We start from the raw sequence: 20,968 nt of genomic DNA, 5'->3' as shown, positions 1-20,968 counted from the left end.
ATTCTCTTCAGTGATCCACGAGTGAGCTGGAGAAATAAAATGAGCACGGTTCTAATTACTGGGAGAACAGATGGGAAGAAAACAAAGACAGTCACGACACCAGTAGAGACACAGCCTACCTTCCAAAATAAACAAACAAAAAACACCAAGCAGTGAATTTTGACGGATGTAACCCACATTGTAAAGTTTTTCTCTCGAGCTAATCAAGCTCATTTGTCTTCTTCCATTTCATCCTGTCTACAAGTTAAGTAATTAGGTATGCAATTTTACTCACTACTTTGCCTTCACTGATTTATTGTGGATGTACAGTTGTCTATCTGTACAAAGAGTGACAAGAATATGTGATCCATCAGTGTCACTGTAAAGAATTGTTGGAAATTGTCATGGCTGTAAGTACTGGGTTTACACAACTTTAAAAATAATCAGAAAGTATAACAGAATTTGACATAACTTCTGTATGCAGTTGCTATCTAAAAAAATGGGGGTTATACTAAATCATGAAGCAATTCTATTTTCATGAGAGCCTATCAGCAAAAGAAAAGAAAAAAAAAAAAAAAAAAAAAGGTGTGAAAAGTATTACAGAATTCCTTTGTCACAAAAAAATACTAATTTGCCTGTCAGTACCAGTAAATGTGAATAGGTTAATACGTTCTACTTACTTCTGAGGTCTGATCATTTGAGTTCAGCAACTTAATCTCATTCTCAACACGATGAAGCCAACCATCATTTCCCAGGAAACGGGATTCTACCGCCTTCAAACGTTTGCAAATGTGTTGTTGCTGTGTGCGTAAGCTGGCAATCCTCCGCTCGTGCTTACAAGTGGCCTATTGAAAACAACAGCAAAAGTTAATTTGAATGATATTATGGATCGTGTGCTAGTATTAGTATTACACAACATTGAGTGTGTATCTGGTCTAAATAATTATAGCTCCGAGCAGCAGTATGGTACCCAGCCCCAGAACAGGAATGTAGATTAATCTAAAATCGTTACCATTTGTTAAAATTCTTTGTTGGAGCAGCAAATCTGAAACAACGAATCTTAAGACAGAGGATTTATTTGAATAATAGTTTAAAATGAAGGCACCACTCTCAAGAAAACTGTTTCCACTGTTTAGGTTGTTCTGGATGACAGTGGACCATTCTGCAAAGTTTGGCACCAAAGATTCTTAAGAAATCACGTTTTATACTTAAAATAACAAATAAAGCAGGGACCAAAACCAGGGCTCAGACGCCAGAGAAGAGCCAGGAACTGATGAGCAGTGACCCTTTCCTGTAGTGGCGTAAATGAGAGGCTAAGACAACTATAGAGAAGAGAGCGGTGAAATGATGACTCAGCAGCTGTTTTTCTGCAGGGATGATAGAAACTGTGGATAGCAGTGTAAGCATCAGCTACCTTCTCAGTCTTTTCTTTGGCACAGAAATGTTGGACCTGCAGGTTGTCCTCCTCACTGTAGCGCTGGCGCAGCTCATTCTCCTTCAGTTGTCTCTCCAGATCCAGCTGTTCTTGCCTGATTTGGGCTCGGCTTGAGAAGATTTGCTGCAGAGCTTCTGACACCCTAGGGAGAGGGATTTTTATTACAAGCTAAGCCTTCAAATGTCAAACTTTTTGAGTAATATGAACTGTTTGAAAATCAATTTCTAATGTAAATTCATAAAATAACAGAGCAGGTCATTGTGGTCACAACTTTTTTGTAATTAGAAGAACAATCTTATGACTTTGGCTTTTAAAATAGGTAAATAGGAACACTTGTGCAGTCTAATGCAACTGATAACAACTTGCAATTTATGAAACTGTAATGCTATGTTTTTTTTTTTCTAGTAATGTCGGAGAAGCGTTCATTTATGTCTGGTCATTTTTGAGGCTGCAGCTGTGTTGTTTTGGACTGTATTATACTGAAAGGTGTTTTTGTCCACTCTGATTCCCATTCGTGAATGGGACAGAATATTAGAAACACCTCTTAGTATAATGCAATGCAATAAAACATCACCACAGGGATTCAAGCCAAATGTGATTAGAAGCTGCTGTGCCACATGTAAGGGGCAAATTTAATATAATGCTGTGCCATGAGCTCTTCGCAAACCAGTTGATCAAGTATTCCAACACCTCCAAAAAGACATTTCACATTTTTTTCAATATATTTAAATCAGTTTAAATACATTAATACAAATAATAATGACAATGTAAAAGTATACCCCTAATTACATCAAATGTTTGTTATTTAGCACAATTAATTATTGATGATTTAAGGTTAGAGTCAATTATAAAGTCACAACATTGTACAGCTTCCACAAAATGCCACTTCTGTTCATACTGAGCCAGAAAGATATTCTTAGCTATATGATGTACATATGTATTCCTGGAATAGAGTTGAGGTGATACCCAGATTGGATGCAAGAGGCTGTCTATTTGAGTTAAGCTGGAGAAGAGACAGGGGAGGCATGCAGGTAAATAAGGCTGGAGAGCTGTCGCTGAAATGTGACTGCACTCTTCAATGTAACTCCAGTGACGTAGGAGACGTCGTGGCCTTGCTAGACTGCTGAATTTTTAATAGTGTGAGAAGCGTGCAGCCTCTATTCAGAGCCTCTCACTGTGCGAGTTGTGAATTCTGATGCCAGTGAATGAAGTGTGTGTGGGAGTGCGACTCATTCAGCTTTTCCTTGTCCCCCGCCCCTAACCCAAATACCCCGACAGATGCCACTTTATGCCTTAAAGATGACGAGATGTGATGTGGCCGATTTCATTTAAGTAAAATAAACAAATGGGCATTAATAATTTGAATTAAAAAAGGCACTAAAGGCACAGCAGACCTTGTCAAGATAAAAGATATTTAAATGTAGAGCTAAAATAATGCTATATTTACCCAGAGTTTGTCCTAAAGTTCAATTATTTACAGTCACACTGTTTATTAATAATACTATATAATATTATGTTATGTTATAGTATGGTATAGTATAGTATAATATAGTATAGTATAGTGTGTAGTATCTGACTGTTCTAAGCAGGTCTTCTGACTGCAGTATATGTTAAGACTGACTATGAAAATAGTCCAGATGGTCTTTGAGTATAAAAATGATGCCCTGTGGAGCTTACACATTTACTTAGGTGCTAGTACAGTATTGCAACTTTAACTCCAAAATTATCACAAACAAATCATGCAAAGACACAGGATCAAAGGTCGTAAGACACATTATTAGTTTCTTCATGGGATGCAATTCCTTTTAAAGAGATTTTTACAACCGGACGTCAGACTGGTATAGATCAATCTGTGGTGTAACCCAATGCTCTATCAGTTGTGAAAAAAAGGTGGGAATGCTTTTTAAATGGCACTTATTATACACACTAGTGCAGCATGCGTCATCACTGAAGATACACTGTTTTCCAGGAAGTAACAGTTTTCCTGGAGGTCCAAGATCTGATTTCATAGGACAGTATTTCATGGGAGTATCACAGACAAGTTGTTTAAAAGTAAAATAAAAATATAAAACCAGTGAAACTAGGTGGGCTGTTAGCTTTCATTAGCAGTTTAGCAGCATTGGTCCAGGATCATCAGTTCTGACACTTTGTTTTCAGTCCATTCAGCTGTCAAAAACTCCACTGCGCTGAGTTGTGACTTTACATGCATGGCAGCACAAGCAAACAAACAGCAGCAGGCATTTTTAACTAAATGACATCCACTATGACACCACCTTACCATTCAAAGCATGTAGAACTGCCAGGGGTAAAGAAATTCTATTTTAGCAACATTTTGCATATGTGACCATTTGAAAGTGCTGCTGCTGCTGGTTGAAAACCGCATTTGAAAGAGTGAAGACGAGCTACCCGAACATTTTCACCATCATTAATCGCCACCATTAAAACAGTCACAGTTTAGTTGCAGCCCAGAGGCAGAAAGCATCTCGTCTGGTGACCTCAAGACTTCATAACTGTTCGTTGTTACATGTAGATCTGCTAGCTTGATCAAACAATGACCTTCACCAGCACTGGGTCTGTTGCCAAGGGTTGCACAACTCTAAATCTGAAGGCACTACACTGCTAGAAAAGGATGGGACTACATGGGAGCAAGTTGCTACTGCAAGTACAGGGAATCAAATATCTTGGGTTCTTGGGAGTATTAGACTGCGAGATGTATTGGTAAGTTATCAGAAGTAACACGGGGGTTGCACCCGTCTGTCATGATCTCTGAGTACTGGCAAAAAGGATGAGATTACGGATACAGAGCCAGAATCAGTTTTCTTCACATGGTACTTGGGCCCCTTAGGTACTGGGTGACAGGTTCGAACATTCATATTAAGACAAGAGAAAATTGCTGCTCCTTTTCAGTATAAAAGGAGACAGATGAGGTGGCCGGGGTGTCTGTTTTTTTCTGGCACATCCAGCTCAAGAGACCCAGAGGCAGACCCAGGGTATGCTGTAGGGATCGTACGTCCCATTGAGACTGGGAATGTCTTTGGAACACCCAGAAAAAGAAAAGTGGACAGGATATGAGCTTCTACATCTAAAGGCTATTTTTCTTAATCTGTTACAATAACGATCTACACCAGAACAAGTAACAAGTGTCAGAAAGTGGATAGCTGAACAAAAGGTCACAATACAAGAAAATCTTTTCATTATTTAAGGAGAACTGTGATGTAGTTATTTTAATTTTCAACAGTATCTTTTTTAAATTAGTTTGTGTTAGTGTAATATTAATAGCTTATTTAGACTCTCAAAATATATGTATGTGTGCGAGGAACTGAACAGCCAATATCTATAAAAAATGGCATGTATATACCACTTGCCTCATATTTTTCCACCAAGATATATATTTACTATCAACTCTGAATCAACTGACTCAATATAAACTCAAAGTGATGAAAATTCTGTTGATTCGTCTGACAAGCAAAAAATAATCCAGCGTCACTCTTTTTTCAACAGCTTTTAGTAAATGGTTTGGCCAGTAGGGTTGATTTACAAGTGCTCTCTACAACCAACATTATGTAAGCAATTTTTAACTAATATATTTGCCATAGGAACCTACTGTGCTGATTCAATAAAGGCTCATTGTAAAAAAAAAAACTAATTGAGTGATATTTATTATACCATAAATGGCAATAATCTAATGATGGATAAACAAAGGGTTCTGTTTGAATATCCTTCTTGATTGTACAACTTTACCCACCATGACTAAATAGAGCTTTAACTGCCTGACTTATTTCTTTGTAAATTATTATGGATCTAAAGTCACCAGAACCACTTACAAAACCACATAATATATAATAATAATAGGGCATTCAATTGGCACATGCAAGCTACATGTTCTTTGTGCCTGAATCAGTGTCTCCATTCCAATTACAAGGTTTTCAATAAAAGGGTTTATAAAAGATAAAGAAACAACGACTGACATGTTGCAAGTTACAGTCTGAATAGCACTCATGTACATGCTTACCTTTTGAACTCTGCTTGTTTCTGGGAAGACATCATGTTAGAAGCCCCAGGCACTGTGTTCCCCGCCTCATATTCTTTTAGTTTCTGCTTCAACTGTAGAATCTTTAGAGATGCAAAATGAGATTGAAATCACAGTGAGAAAGGAACCACTGTGCGTGTCCACATACAAAAATAAATTAATGAGAGAAAAATTGATATTTTCTACATTACAATGAGCATGGTAGTGTTGGTTGTTTCATATTACCTCTTGCCGTTGCTTCTCACATATCACCGCATATTGACCAATGTGACTGCCCAGGCTTACAACATTACTCTTCAGCTAATAGGTAGAGAGAAAAATGTAATTATTTAAAAGCATTTTTTATACCGAGAGTAAAGAATCACAGCTTTAAATTACAATTATAAAACAATATGATAGCTTTAATACTAACCGAAGATTTAATCTCCTTGGCCCTGTTAGCATACTTAAGTGTGTTGTGGGTGTCATCATATGACTTAGACGAGGGGCTAACGTTGGCAATCATAACCGTCCTGCAGTTGCCACCCAAGGAATCTTTAAGTAGTCGCGTCAGCTTGCTGTCCCTGTATGGTATATGAGATTTCTTACTCTGAAACAAAGAAGAAAAATGGATGTTTGAGTTCCCTGAAAGTGTATACAGACAACCAACTCAGTAAACATGAAAACTCTTGGGGCTTTATTGTGCTTACTGTGAAAATGGATCAAATAAAAGTTTGAAAGGAACAAATACAGAATCCAGGAAACCACTACATCTGTCAAACACAAATACAATTTATAAAAAGAAAAACATGTTTTTGCTACGGTTTGCAGAGGAGGAAGCACAAATGTGAGGTGTGCCCCAACATGAATTCTCCGTCTGGACATGTTCCACAAGAGAAGCTTAGTCACATTACAGGTTTGGTGGGGACCAATAAACCAAATTGAGGATGAAGTGTTCATTTTATTTTAGTGTCAAAGTTTTTCTGCAGCTGGTCTGTGAACACAGCTCAGTCTGTAATAATGGCATTAGATAAACTACAGCTGCTTTGGTGAGTCACAGTCTTGTGGACATTGGGATTGCAAAAAGTTGTATTAAAGATAAGTTAGCAAAGGAGTGTAAAATGATATCTTTTGGCGATCACAGCTGTGCCTGCGCTTCTCCCGTGGAAAACCCCTAAATCTACATCTGGATTCAAAGATCGTCGTAGTTCATGTCAGGTCCAGGCAGTTTTGGGGAAACTGTGCCATTTGGGAAAATCTCCATTTTAATATTAACAGGCATTCAAAGTTAACATTTAATAGATAATTTCCATATTTTGGTAAGTTTGTCTAGACTCCATTAGTGTGGTCAATCATATGAATCTGAACGTCATTCAGTGTAACACCCCCGACAACTTTCAGGTGAATGGAACGATCTGTACTCGTGTAAATGGGAGGTTAGTCAACCAGATGTTAATCCATACTATTGTTCTAACTTTTAACCGAAGGCAGATTGAATTTCTTGAGGACGTCTCCCCTCTCAGGCGAAAGGATTCTTCCCCACTAACTGACTGGTGGGGAGTTTGAGGCTTTAAACCACCTGAGGGGTTGTTAACGACTTTATAGTTGATGTGGTCACGTGTTAATGGTTTACCCACCCAGCCATCATGTGAGTCTTTGAGGTCACATGAATCAGGTGTGAATGGGTGTTGGATTGTTGACCCATCCCTGTCAACATTTGAGTTGTTAAGGTCATTGTTACGCCACTCAAGGTAATGACGACCACACCGGAGGTTAAGAGCCGGGGATTCCCTACCAGTCCGTTTGAAGTGATAAAGCAGTGAAACGTCCAGAACCACAAGCAAGTCTTTGGATAATGCCACAATCCTAATGACTCTTCACAGACATCCACAGCAGTTGTTTAAAATCGTAGTAAAGATATTTTTCCTTAAAACTTGCCACTTTTACGAGACAAAACTACAGGAAAGTCAGGTGGATCATTTCTTGTTCAAAGTCTTTCAGCTGGCAAACAGAACTAGGGTTGGCATACATTATCAATCCAGATTTCCCCCCCAACAGTCTCTATGAACAATCAGAAAACATTTCTAAGAGCAGTGCTGCACTTACATATGTATATACATTATAACATTACTCTTGTTGTCATTGCTTCCAATTAAAGTGTCCGCTGGCCCATGATTGTAAGGCTTTTACTGTAAAGTAGGCATACGTTTTAGCCTTAATCAACTACATCAATGACAGCAGACTTGCGGCCCCAAATTGACACCAGCAGTTTTTTTCTTTTAGTTTTTTTTTTTTTTTTTTTTTTTTACTATAGCTGACCACACATCTCAAAATTTTAATTCTAATGGAAATATTATTCTGTTCCTGTTGTCAGACAGCAGAATGATTTCAACACAGATCATAATTGCTCCACGGTAACCAAGTTTAACAGTAATTCCAGTAGTTGGAGCCCTTGTATTTTGTATTATTTAGAGGAAAAATAACAGCGATGAGTGGGGTGATAGAAAGTTTGCTTCTAAACATTGCTGCGAGGGATTTGACCATGTCTGAAAATGTTAACGACCACACGTCAGCATTCTCAAAAAGATCGGATTTCTCCATCTATGTCATAAAGCAAGATTGATATCATCAAATGTATCGACTTTTTACAACCGTTTGAGAAAGCCCCTTTTTCATGGGTGGGAAACACTGGCCTTGTGTGGATGGAAGGCCAAACTGGAGAGAAGTGGTGCATCGTCAAATGTATCTGCATTAGTTTGGACATGGCCTGAGGCAAACAACTTACAACAAAAACCTCTGTGCAGCATAGCATGAAGATGACACACTGAACAGCCCAAACAGAAGTAGCAGACATTCTTCTCACTCAAACAAATGGCATGTCAGCCCAGACACAAGTGGGGACATTCTTTCCTGTAAACGATGGTCACAACATGAATTCCTAGTCTGCCAGCAGTAAACACTGGAGCACCAATAACCATGGGACAGGACGAGAAAGGAGTGGTGGGCGTTGTGGGTGGAGCAGATCAAACTTTGAGTCCATGACTGCAACACCCCAAAATGGGGGGCTGGACATAACACCAACTGGACAGTGCTCATAAAAGAACAGTTTCAAACCAAGAATGAGGTAACCTGTTGAAGATGGATCGCATTTCAACATGGCCGTGGTAGATTTGCACAACACTTCCTAAATGCATGTGGCCTGCTTGCGCCTCTTCCCTTGAGACTAGTGTGTAAAGTGAGAAGACTGCTTGACAGGTTAATGTATGCAACTGGAATGAAATAATACCCAAATACTCAGTTGACTCTCCACTCCCCAGGCTCCGTTTCATATGGGGGTTAACTCCACATACTTATAACCATAATAATCTTAAGAATACATTCACTGTCTTTGTGCACTGTATGTGCCGTGTAATGCATCAGTAAACACTTCAGGGCATATAATACATTTTAACATGCTGTGTAATAATGGCAATGAAATCTTATAACATAGTCTTTGTCATATTGTCTTTAAAATTATATTAGTGTAAAGAGCCATTAATATCACATCTAAACTGTTAAACATATCAATATAGATTATTAAGAAGGTACAATTCTGCTACATCTAAACTATATATCTGCCAACAGATTGAATCTTGTCTTGTTCTCTTTGCCACGTTCTTTTCAAGTTTTGCCATTTATTGATTAGTTTAATAATCATGTGTACTTTATAACGTATTATTGGTTTAAACTATTGACTTTCCCTTGATTTGAAATTATGTAAAGCACCGTGTAACATAGTTTCTAAATAAATGATCATTTTAACTTTTATTAGGTCATGAATCATAAAATGTATATTTCATTTATTACCAAGCTAACCAGACAGTTGTGTTTCGACAGGCTGATAGACACTACTGTGTGCAGCTGTCTTTTTATTAACCAGGAGGTGTCTTCTGCACATATAAAATTGAAAATTATGATTATTACAACACCAAGCAGAAAAAACTATTTGATTATGCTTTTTTTGGTGAACAGATCACTAATCTTAAGTGCCGGTTGTCACTAAGACATCTGACAGATTGCTCCCAGAAAACGCAAAATAACATTTAAAGGGAATTTGCTTTTTTCAGTGTCTATTTTCCCATTATTTCTCTATCACTAGAAAACAAAAAAATTAAGCTTTTCTAGGAATGAGTGGGCCGCTGGGGCATTATGATCTTACAAAATGGGAACAGTGTTTGCAACATAGACTGGCACTGTTATGTCAAAATTACATGGATACAAACACCATTCATAACAACATGAATTGATATCACTTTGGTTAGTTTGACCCTGGGCCTTGTTTCCCTTATTTTGCATGATGGAGGCACTTGAATGCATGGAAAACAATAACAGTGCAGCTTGTGTAAGCAGGGCACCACACTTTGTGCTCTATTTTGAAAACCGCCAGGTTATCTAAAGTAATAGTGATATCACCGAATATCAATGGTGACTGTGATTTATGTAATTAAAATAAAAACATTACCTGTATGTGGTGATTATGTTTTTTTGGGTTTTTTTTTACATTCTGTTATATAAATGACGTACAGTATGCGCAGGGTAATACTAACTCACCTTTGGGTCAGCAAGAGCATTGATAACATTTCCCAAGGCGAGGAGTGAGCGATTGATGTTGGCACCTTCTCGTAAGCGAGCACCTTTGGTGTTGGTGGCGCTGGCTCTCTCTGAGCCTGCCAGGTCAATCAGGCTCATTTTGGCAATACAGACATTAGGATTGAGGCTGGCAGTTTTGTCCTGCTGTCTCAAATATATCTGGAGAAAAGAACACAAAACGATCACCTTAAGACAATCAAGAACCAAATTGTGATGTGTTGTGAGATGTTTGTAGCTAAACAAAATACTTCAAATACATTTAAGTACCTGTTCACTTAAAATTAAGGAGTGGAAACAGTTTACCCGTACCCTTTTGTATTCATGTTTCTCCTTTCTATGATCTTTCTTATGTTGTTTTCTTGTTCCAAGTTATCACATCATGCTACAGTCTATTGGTTCATACAGAGATTTTGTGAAAACTGGATTGAAGTACCTGAAATACAGCATGGGACCTGGAAGAGGTGGCATTCATATCAGTGGGGTGTTGTGTCCTTTTTCGATTGCCAGAATCCAAAGCTTCAAGAATGTGCTGTGCAGATTTGGGCTGTATAGAAACAAAGAACATCAACATAGACAGTGGGTGACCCAGTAAAAGACCCCATTTTGAACTGCCACAGTGCACTTGTACGTGACAGTAACTGAATTTGTAAGGTGACTCAACATTAAATTGTTTGTATATGTAATCCAGCTCTAAAGAACAATATTTGAATAGTATTTTTAATAATAAAAATAGTTTTATATATTGAAAGATTTATTTGAGAAAGAGGTCTTACAAACTACACTTTTTCTTTATAATTGATGATATTAAAAAGTTGAATTTCTAACTTCAGTTCAAAGCGTTTTCGTCCATACAACCATCATTTACTACGCGAGAGGACACCACTAGAAGAAAATGTTTTCCTGTATTGTAATATTTTTTGTGCACTCAATGGAACATAGAGGGGACTGTTTTGTTCAGTTTTTTGCCAAACAACCAAAGCTATTGCTCTCTTTCACACTGTTTATTGATAATAACTTAACACAGAATGTGTATTTTTAAATAGTGGTGCATGCATGGGAGCCATTTTCTTATCAATTATTCTATTATAACTGTTACACGCTTGGGAATATGAGCTTCTAATTAAAAACATCATATTGTATATTGTAAAACCAACAGAAGGAAATCTAAATTAGACCGACCGCAATAAATTAACTGCAATGACAGCAGTGTTTACCTTTAATACGCTCTACCATGCTATGGGGGAGTATTCATGATACAAGTCGCTACTAACCTGATGCAGTGTGAGGCCCTGAACAACCACTCCTTTAGAACTGTCCTCTCTGACTGCCAGAGGACCTGCATTAGCCAACAAATCTCGGATTTGTTCATTGTAAACCTGTAAACAAACAACAAATATAACTGCAAACAGCAGCAAATCCCTCAAAACTATCATATGACAAAAAATTATTGTCAGGTTAAAGACCTGCAAAAGATATGAGTTTTTATTCGTATGTTTTAAAGTGTTAAGATAAAGAAAAACAATGTGTAAATGCCACAATACTTTTAGAGACAAGCAATATGGGTTATATAATGTATAAATAGTACTACTGAAACCAATTGGTCAAACACTGAAAAACCCTATATTCATTAATGAACAGAAAAACAAAGAATCAAATATTCACCTCAAGATATGAGAATGCAACAGCAAACTCTTTGTCCTGCTTGGCATCATCCATGCGTTTGAACAGCTCTGTCATTGTGCGGTACATGACCCCTGGCTCATTTGGTGAGCCTAACATGGTATGTGTCTTGCCTGCTCCAGTAGCACCATAAGCAAACACTGCAATCGAAAAACAGAATTACTAGAAAAAACTAACAATGCTTATCAAAACAACAACAACTTGCTCTGGAAAGAGCATAACCACAGAATTTTATGTGAAAAACTTGGAACGTGAGCAATGGAACCATCAAATATATTATATTTTGAAATGACACTCAGAAACATGCAATTACTATTATTATTATTATTATAAGAGCCTGGATTAAGTGAGTTTAAATGCTAAGAATTTAAATGTTCTGATCTGTCTAGATTGAAAAGTGGATCTGGAGTACAGTGCATCCAGAAAGTATTCACAACGCTTCACTTTTCCCACATTTTGTTATGTTACAGCCTTATTCCAAAATGGATTAAATAATTTTTTTCCCCTCAAAATTCTACACACAATACCCCATAATGACAAAGTGAAAAAGTTTGTTTAAAATTTTTGCAACTCTACTAAAAATAAAGAAGGAAAATAGAACACGTACATAAGTATTCACAGCCTTTGCGCAATACTTTGATTGACCACCATGATGTGTGTGAAGCAGGGGGAAGCTCTATCATTTCAGAGTAAGTATTCCAAGTTATGTGGCTTGATCAACCTCAGCACCTGAGTAAGACTTTTTGTGACCACTGGTCTCTGTACATTTGTGATTTCACCACAGACCTGAAACTTGAGCAAAGATTTTTGGAGTTTTGGAGAACAGAAAGAAGTCGCAAGGAGCCAAATCCGGTGAGTAAGGGTGGTGGGAAGCAGCCCACCTTGTTGTTACGGGCGTGAAACTTGTTTCCAACCTGATGTGAAAGGGTGCGTTGTCATGTTGGATCACCCAAGTGCCATTGCGCCACAGTTCAGATAATGGTTCACAACCCCACAAATGTCAAAGAAAACCCCAGTGGTTGTGCTGTTCAACTAATGTGCCTTCTGCAGTTTTGGAAAGTGATGTCTTGCCACTCTTGAAACGCAAATGCCACTCAAAACACCCAAGCCGGCAAATAGATTTTCTGAAACGCTCTCTGCTCAGGTCCATGGTGAAACTGCAAATGCGCACATACGGCTGCTTACAAAACCCTTTGTGTAACCCGGGAGCTGATTTTGATCAAGCAACTTCGAATATGTACACACACAGGTTATAGAAGACTATGAACTTCCTGATTGCCCCCAATATTACTGAACCTACAATAACAGATTTTTTTCTTTCTGCCCAGTTGGAGACAGCGGACACAACACTGACATATCATCGTCTCTTTAGTACATATGCCGAACATGTTAGCAAACAGCTGTTGTCAAACAATATTCATGTGGCCATGTCAACATGTTAGGCAGCCTGTATTCAATAATTTATTACCTGTGCAGTTGAATCCATTCATCACACCATCCAACACTCCTTTAGTGGTGTTCTCAAAGATATCATCTTGAGTAGAGTTCTCATCAAAAACACGGTCAAAGACAAACTTTAGGTCTTTGTTAGCCCTCTTGTTGATGTTTCTATTTCGGACTCTTTGTGACCTAAAACATATGTCCTCTTCCCTGGGGTCAAATATGAGCATGTGGTTATCCACAACCTGGACCACATTGCGAGAGTTTTCATTCTTCTCACTGTCATTGGCTGGCCTCACTCGAATAACCACCTTTACATGGCTGCACACATCACTCGCCATTGTGGTCCTTCTGCAGTGACTGACGTATTGCTGCAAAACAAAAAACAAAGTATTTTTAATTACATGCGGATGAAATCAAACATGTTAAAATGAACAGGAGAGAGCTGGTGATGGAAATTTACTTAGTGTCAAGTCGAGGGTCGAAGGACAGAAGGTGTTGAGTACTGTACAGATTGTAATTCGTTTTGGGGCACATTTGTATCTTGCGCTATATAAATAAAACCACTGATTTATGTTAACACATTTCTTCAGCCCCGCTGAAATGTTTAATTTAGGTTATCTATAATGGAACCGAAATTTTTTTATTTACATGCTTGCTAAAAGTCAAAATGTCATTGGGAAACAAGCATATTAAATGGTGTGCACTTAAATAGGGCTTTTCCCTCCCTTTCACCAACTCCCAAGCACACCCTGGCCTGTGAACAGGAGGACCCGGGTATTTAACCACAGCCTTTCGATTGGTAGGTAACCTCCCCAACCGTCTGACCCACAACTTACAACAGTCGCATTGTTGTATTGTTACAATATTAGGCAGGCAATTTGGTTTAGTATAGGTTGTGTAGAGCATGGTTTCAACATTCAAAGCCAGCACAAGCCAACCTTATAACACTATAAACCTGCATGAAGGCAGGGAGATGGATTGTAATGCAAAACTTTCCATAGGTTTTTGAAGGGGTAAGATGTGTGGTAGCAGTGGTCGGTGGTTATTTGACTAAAACTTGTGCATCTTCACGTAATTCTGACTATTGTCATTACAATGTTTATCTACAAATGCACGGTCTGCCATAAAAATAAAACCCACCATACATTAGTAAAACAACACTCACAGTGAGGCTATAGTGGCTTATAGGTGCTGTGATTAAAGCCTTGGGTGCGGCACCTAAATGTTATAATGGACGGGAAACCGCTGACTGCTTGTATCGAGGTGTAAACGATAAAAGGTGACTGGGGTACGTGTGTGCATATGAAAAAAAAAAAAAAAAATCATCCTGACGTTAGTAAAGACTGGGTTTGCAATGTTTGAGTTCTTTATTTGCATGCACACTTAAAACAATTCCCGTGATCCTTTGTTATACTCAACAAGGAAACAAATGCACCCGTGTTAAAGTAACCGGGTGGCAGTTTGTCCCCTGTTAAAAGTCTACCGGTGCGTTACAGCAGTGAGGTTTAATAACGGCATAATACATTCAAATTGTGCATCTCAAGTCATAAAAGGTTAAGATAGATGCTGTTAGCGTGGTACTTTTTTTTTTTTTACCATGCTGGCACTGCTAGTATAAATATCCGACGTGAAACACCCATTACATTTAATAATACTTGGCAGGGTCGGCTAACGCCCGCTAGCTTAGTGGCTAACTCATAATTTCCAACGGTAGGTTAGCGTTATTGTCTTCATCTCGACAGCGTTGTGTGCGATGTCGTCTTACCTTTTTTTTTTTTTTTTTTGTCAGTATCAGGTATCGTTCATAACCACGGCGACGTTTACACAAGTGTTTCGCGGTAGAAAAAAAAAAAAATAAACTCGCTTTTTAGCGGAGGACTCGACACACGGCGAAAGCACGACGAGCGCCAATATTTTCAAAACCAAGCCTTGTTGCTCGGTGGCAGCTGATTGGACGAGAGCGGCCGGTGACGCGGCGGAAACGTGGTGACGCGTGACCGCGTGCTGCCGCCGCCGCTGAAGGTGGAGCTAACTGCGTCTGTGTCACGCGACGGGTAAGCTACAGCCAACTCTCTTTGATGTAGGCGCGATTCTCTCTCACGCGCACTTCACGTTCTGCCGAACATGTATAAACGTAACTGACTTCGCACCGCGGAAGTCTCTTCTTTTTCTAATAGCCGTTGACATTCTGTCCGGCTGATCGCACGCGGCCGTCCAGGGGTTTGGTAGCATAGCAACAGCATCTTTAATGCATCGCTATGTTTTCCAGGTGTTAAGAACGCGCAGCCGCAAACTGACCCGAGGTCATTCACGGCAGGTGTCCGTCCGCCGGTGAGAAAAGGGCGTCACACGTGCGCTTAATCTAGCCTCATCGATAATTGACTTCTCCCGGACACAGCCACGTCAAAGTCACCTTCCACATTTGTTAGCTGCTTTACACCCCCCCCCCCCAAAAAAAAAACAAAAAAACAACAACAACAACAACCTCTGCATTCGTGTGGTAAGTTGCTCTGAGGACAGATAGTTGACACGTTTGGTCAAATGAAATCATCCTGCTGAGATTTAACTCCTAAAACAACCTGCTGCTCTGAAGATAATTTGACCTTCTGCTTGCTCCTCGCTTCATTGCTAGCAGCTAACGTCTGGCAGCTTAGTTAAAAAACGAGGTGGTGGCCTAGCTGCGATATCTGCCTCTAGGACGTGGTAAATTATCACTTCCACTTATTATACTTTTATTCCACTGGTGGAATGTATTTAATTAAGAACACATTTGAGGTATTTGTACTTTTAATCAAGTATTTCCATTTAATTGAGGAGTATTTTTCCCCTCCTAGTGTACATGTGGAGTTGTTTGGTTTCTCTATAATATTGTAAAGTTCTGCTTTAAGGACTTTAATGTGTTAAGTGTCATGAAATAACCTGTGTTGTGATTTGGCACGATATAAATCAATTTAATTGAATTAATTTAACGTGATACTTCCACCATATCCTAGAGGCAGATATTGTCCTCTTTAGTCCACTAGATTGACAGTTTTAGTTACTAGTCACCTTTTACATTAAAATGTTTCATGCCATTCGTGTCCAGTGAAAATCATGTATCCCAAAATGTTGAGGGATTTTGAATTTGAATGTTTGTGATAAACCTAAGGATTAAATATTCCTTTATGAATAAAAAAATATATATATTTCTTAAGCTATAACTAAATAATTTTTTAAAAATCCTCTTGGTTCAGCTGGATAATGTCACGAAGCTGAACACAGGACTGTTTGTCTGAGCTTTAGAGATGCCTAGTTCTTACAGTGGCGCTACAAACATAAGATCTTGTAGAATATGATGCATTACTGCATTAAACTAACCGACTGCAAAATTGTTCATACTACCTCAACTTCAACTGACTGCTGCAGTAAAATGCACATTAATGCAGCAAAAATATGAACTCGAATAGTAATACACTGACATGGAGCATCTTCTCATTATGTGCACTTTTACTTTTAACACTTTAAGTAAATTTTGCTGATAATACTAACATATTTTCACTTCTTTTTTTTTTTAAAGCAGGACTTCAACTTTTATTGGAGTATTTTCACTGTGTGGTATTACTACTTTTAGTATTGTAAAGGATCTCGATACTTCCTCCATGACTAGGCGGCAGGCTATTTAAAGTGAGCATGAGATGCGCCACGTTTAAGTGGAAGGTGATGACAGAATAACAATAATCAACATCCTCTCCTGGTGAAGGTTGTTTAATCTAGCTGGGAGATATTTGTTTGAACTTTGTCTTTGTCCTTGCCCAAATTCAAAATTTTAATTTTATTATAACCATACGTCACTCACTGAGCTCTAATTTTTAGTATGTTGTGTTGCAAAAAAACCACCTGAATAGCATTTTTAACCATGTGGTTCTCTGGGGTGCCTGATGTGGGAAGTATGCTTCATGCAAAATGCCAAAATAAGAAACTAATCGGCCTGCTTTTGATATAAGACTAACCTCAGTAATATTATTTACATCAAGTAGAACATCCATTTACTTACTTCAGAATATTTTCATTTTACGTTTTATCTTTCTGCTTGTATTATCACATGACTTTGCGCTTATTTTCTCTGTAGAGCATCATAAGGATGATTTTTCACATGACCGTGCACTCCAACACAATGATTCGGACAACAAATCTAACTGTATGGAGAGCCTGGAGATCACTGATGTCGAGCCTGCACTCTGGTGCATCTTCTGGTCCCGGACCCCTGAACACATCTGAAGAACCGTCTGCTGTTTCAACTGAAAAGCCTCCTCACACACCTGTCATGCTTAAAGAAGTGCTTCATTACCTGGACATCCAACCAGCTCAGGTACGTTTGTTCATAAGTCAAGCTTTCTGATGTCCTTAAACAGTTTAAATGATCTTTTAAATATGGCACATATTCATTCAGTCCAAATAAGTGCTGTTGACCCGAGCAATGGGGTCATTTGACTTTTTAATTTTTTTTTTTATTGCCTTTAATTCCAATTGTGTGTTTTCACCCTCTGATTTATTTCCATATTAAAAAGCCCCCAGAATGTGTTCCAAGTGCAGGCAAATTTGATGTGTGACTGAATTGAATCTCTAGACCGACTGTCCACGCTGATATTTGCAAGTGATATAGTCACATTTGTATTTTCAGGAATTGCTATCAGGTCTGCCTTGGTTGCTGTGGTAATGGCATAGGCATGCAAACTCATGCTGAGATGTGTTTCTCACGTCCCTAAATTCTGTCCCTCTCATATGTGTCAGAACATGTGAAAATTATTGCCAGACTGTTGTATTTCTTAGATCGATTAGGTCTGAAAAAAACAGAATAATGACAACCGTGTTAAGAAATATTCTCCATATGGGTGTATCGTAACGCCGCGGTGGTATTTCAATTCAATCTGAGGATAACTATCAGAAATGGCCTCTTTATTGATAATTATTCTCTTCGCTGAGATGTTTGTTGCTAAGGTAAAATTCTGTTCACACACGACATAACAACTTGTTGTTATAAAGACACACATGAATTGGACAGGGTGCCGGTATCTTGGCTTTCACTTAATGTATGTACTACCAGGGCAGATGGGCATGAGTCAAAAGCCTTCTGGTGTGGCAGGCAGCATAGGAGGGGAAGTGATGCCCCCCCCTATATAATGCATGGTCAAGGCAGGTGGGGGCCGCGGGTCAACAACTTAGTCAGGATTTGCGCCACTGTAAGGCTGTTGGCAGGACACAGGGTGCTGCGTCGCTCCTGCCTGAACTTTAGCACCTCTAAACTCCTCCGCTGCCCGCCCATTTGCCAACTGTCCCAAGACAGCTTGCCAATCAGATGCTATTAAAAACAGTTTGATAGATTACATTTTTTTGTACAGTACATGCTGTAGACATCACTCAGTGTGACGTGTTGTGGAATGTTGTACGGTTCAGAAGTCGTGATGAAGTGTCGCTTCACTGCAGTTGTTAATTTATTTGTTTGTGAACACATGTATGGTTGCCGCTTCACTGCTTCTATAACTACAGCAACATTACAATGCTGACACATTGTCATTACTCTTTCAAATAGCTTAATAGCTAAATATAGCTGTAACTATAGATATACAAATATAGCTATAACTGCATTGAGACATCCTCTTGCTTTGTTAGTCAGGCAGTCAGAAATCTCAATCCTGACATGACTGACAGAGCTGCCATTTAAACTCTCAAATTTGTAGTGTTTGAGTGATGCTGTCACTAACAGATCAGTTCCAGTGTGGAGGAAAACCTGCCATTAATATCAGACAAATTTCCATATGATTATTGATTTAAATGGATGTTATTAAAATGAGAAAATCATTAACACGTAATTGGTCTTGTCAGCCGAAGAAGAGCATGTATGAATGGAGTACTTAAGCGATGATGGGTGTCAGAGCAAATACTGCATTTGAACTAATGTGTGTAAATGGAGCTTTTCAGTGCCCTGCTGCCTCCCACACAGGACGTCTGGCTGTAAATGTGCATGCAGGTATCTAATTTGCGCTGGTAGCCTACACTCTATTTTCTCAGCTTTACAAATGGCCATCTTGCTCGTGGGATCTGGATTGATAGTTTGTCAGATTTCTTCACTGAAATCATACATTCACTGAACAAGGAAGTATGCAGCTCTGTACTTACTGAGTTGAAGGTGCCACGTAGTGGCTTGGAAACCGTTGTCTTCTCTGGCTTGGTTCATGTCTGTATGAAGTAGCACGGTGGAACAAGACTTGAAACACTGGTTAGCTGGGTCCACGCTGAAATATCTCAACAGCTATTCGATGGAATGCCTTGAAAGTTTGTACATACATTTGCGTTGTCCTCAGGCTGAATTATCTTGATTTTGGTGATGCCCTGGCTTTTCATCTAGAGCCACCAGCAGTTCAAAGTTCACAGAAATACCGTATGTCAACATCTACTCGATTGATTTTGTACTTAACAAGACAATTTACCCTAATGATTTGGGGATCCTCTCGACTTTTCTTCGTGTCTCCAAATGAGGTGACATTTTGGGCTTTAAGTAAAAATGTCTTTTTGCACAAATTGCCATAGCATCCGGTTCACACACTCACATCTCATTCAGAATGACCTGTAATCATTTTAGTGATCCTTTCATTTGCCGCTAGTGCCACAGTCAGTTTACTTAATGTGTCTTAAATATTACCAGCAAAACTAATAACATCTCCAATCCGCCTCACCTGCACTTAGTATTTAGTGATAATGGACAATATTATCATGCTAAAACGCTAAAGTAAGATGACAAACAAGATGTTAGCGTGCCACTGTAATCACTGCTGTTTATTAAGATTAAGAAATCCGACCCATTTCCAAATAACAGATGTTGTTTGATCGCTCATCGCCACAATTTCCTCCGGATGCATTTTCCATAAATGACTCGTTAGGTGATTATTTTTATTCAGATAATTAAAAAAAAAAAAAAAATTATCAAAATAGTTTTATTGCTCAGCGCTACTCTATTGTAGAAAATATGTTTGTAGAGGGAAACAGAGAAAGGCATGAGTTTTGATTCAGTGGTGAAATCCTTTTTTTGGAACTTACAGAGCAAATAAAAGCAAGACTGAGAAATAGCACAGACATTTATTCAAGGTTACAAAATGGGAAATGCTTTTTTCAGGACATTTTGTTGGTTCTGTCGGTTCTTAGTATGAGTTTCTCACAGGCTTTTCAAATGAAGACATTTATGGCATCTGCTGCATATGAAGCAGTGTCAGAATTAAGAAGCAAATGATCGTAAAAACTTAGATTCTATTTCGTAACCTGTTTCTAGACTAATCACTGATTGTATCTGCAAATTCTTCAGCAATTTATAGAGTATGGAAACTGCAGTTCAATTTGAGTATCAGGCTAAAGGGATTTAGCACAACTTTCAGTCATTTAAATACAGCGTGAATGAAATATCAAATTAATTATGATCATTATGTGTGGCTGTACTTTTCTTTTCTGTGCATTTGTGCTATGACTAAAGCAAGATTCAGGTATCTATACAGCTAAAGGCCCGGCATCCATGAAATTTGGTATTTATTTTCATCGTCCCTTCAAGATTTATTTCCATGTAACACAGATTGAATGTATTTAGAACAATAGCGTTCTTTTTCCAATGACTTCATTTATAGTACCTATTTTGGATTTGGTGTCCCACTGGACCTATTATTAGCAATGTCGAAACAATCAGAGACTTAACTGACTTTGGTGAGCAGTGCTGCAATTTTATAACTTTGCTTCAAAAATGAAAACTAAGTTGTATTAAGTCAAAACTT

The 20,968-nt window shown here is 38.5% G+C and overlaps 2 protein-coding genes across 3 annotated transcripts in view; one reads left to right on the top strand and one right to left on the bottom strand.

Annotated features, from left to right (window-relative positions):
• kif18a (kinesin family member 18A) overlaps positions 1 to 20,968 on the bottom strand; it is a 66,067-nt gene that overhangs the window by 14,460 nt on the left and 30,639 nt on the right. The window contains exons 2-11 of the mRNA XM_069697694.1: positions 13,201 to 13,543; positions 11,715 to 11,872; positions 11,324 to 11,428; positions 10,486 to 10,596; positions 10,014 to 10,211; positions 5,857 to 6,033; positions 5,670 to 5,744; positions 5,427 to 5,527; positions 1,394 to 1,556; positions 660 to 824 (exon numbers count right to left, since the gene is read on the bottom strand). Coding sequence (XP_069553795.1) covers positions 660 to 824; positions 1,394 to 1,556; positions 5,427 to 5,527; positions 5,670 to 5,744; positions 5,857 to 6,033; positions 10,014 to 10,211; positions 10,486 to 10,596; positions 11,324 to 11,428; positions 11,715 to 11,872; positions 13,201 to 13,543 — 1,596 coding nt within the window. The remainder of the gene's footprint in view (positions 1 to 659; positions 825 to 1,393; positions 1,557 to 5,426; positions 5,528 to 5,669; positions 5,745 to 5,856; positions 6,034 to 10,013; positions 10,212 to 10,485; positions 10,597 to 11,323; positions 11,429 to 11,714; positions 11,873 to 13,200; positions 13,544 to 20,968) is intronic.
• mettl15 (methyltransferase 15, mitochondrial 12S rRNA N4-cytidine) overlaps positions 15,184 to 20,968 on the top strand; it is a 48,358-nt gene continuing 42,573 nt past the window's right edge. The window contains exons 1-2 of one of the 2 annotated variants that reach the window (XM_069697695.1): positions 15,184 to 15,229; positions 17,284 to 17,523. In XM_069697695.1, the coding sequence (XP_069553796.1) occupies positions 17,296 to 17,523 (228 nt within the window). In that variant the 5' untranslated portion in view covers positions 15,184 to 15,229; positions 17,284 to 17,295. Of the gene's footprint in view, positions 15,230 to 15,653; positions 15,676 to 17,283; positions 17,524 to 20,968 lie in introns of those variants that run through there. The other variant, XM_069697696.1, reaches the window with a different exon arrangement.

Source organism: Brachyistius frenatus, unplaced genomic scaffold (assembly GCF_029030835.1).
Source record: "Brachyistius frenatus isolate BFR_SWC_R1_liver_20210118 unplaced genomic scaffold, ASM2903083v1 Contig_24, whole genome shotgun sequence".
Lineage (NCBI taxonomy): Eukaryota > Metazoa > Chordata > Actinopteri > Embiotocidae > Brachyistius > Brachyistius frenatus.
This window is presented reverse-complemented; position numbering and strand designations above follow the sequence as displayed.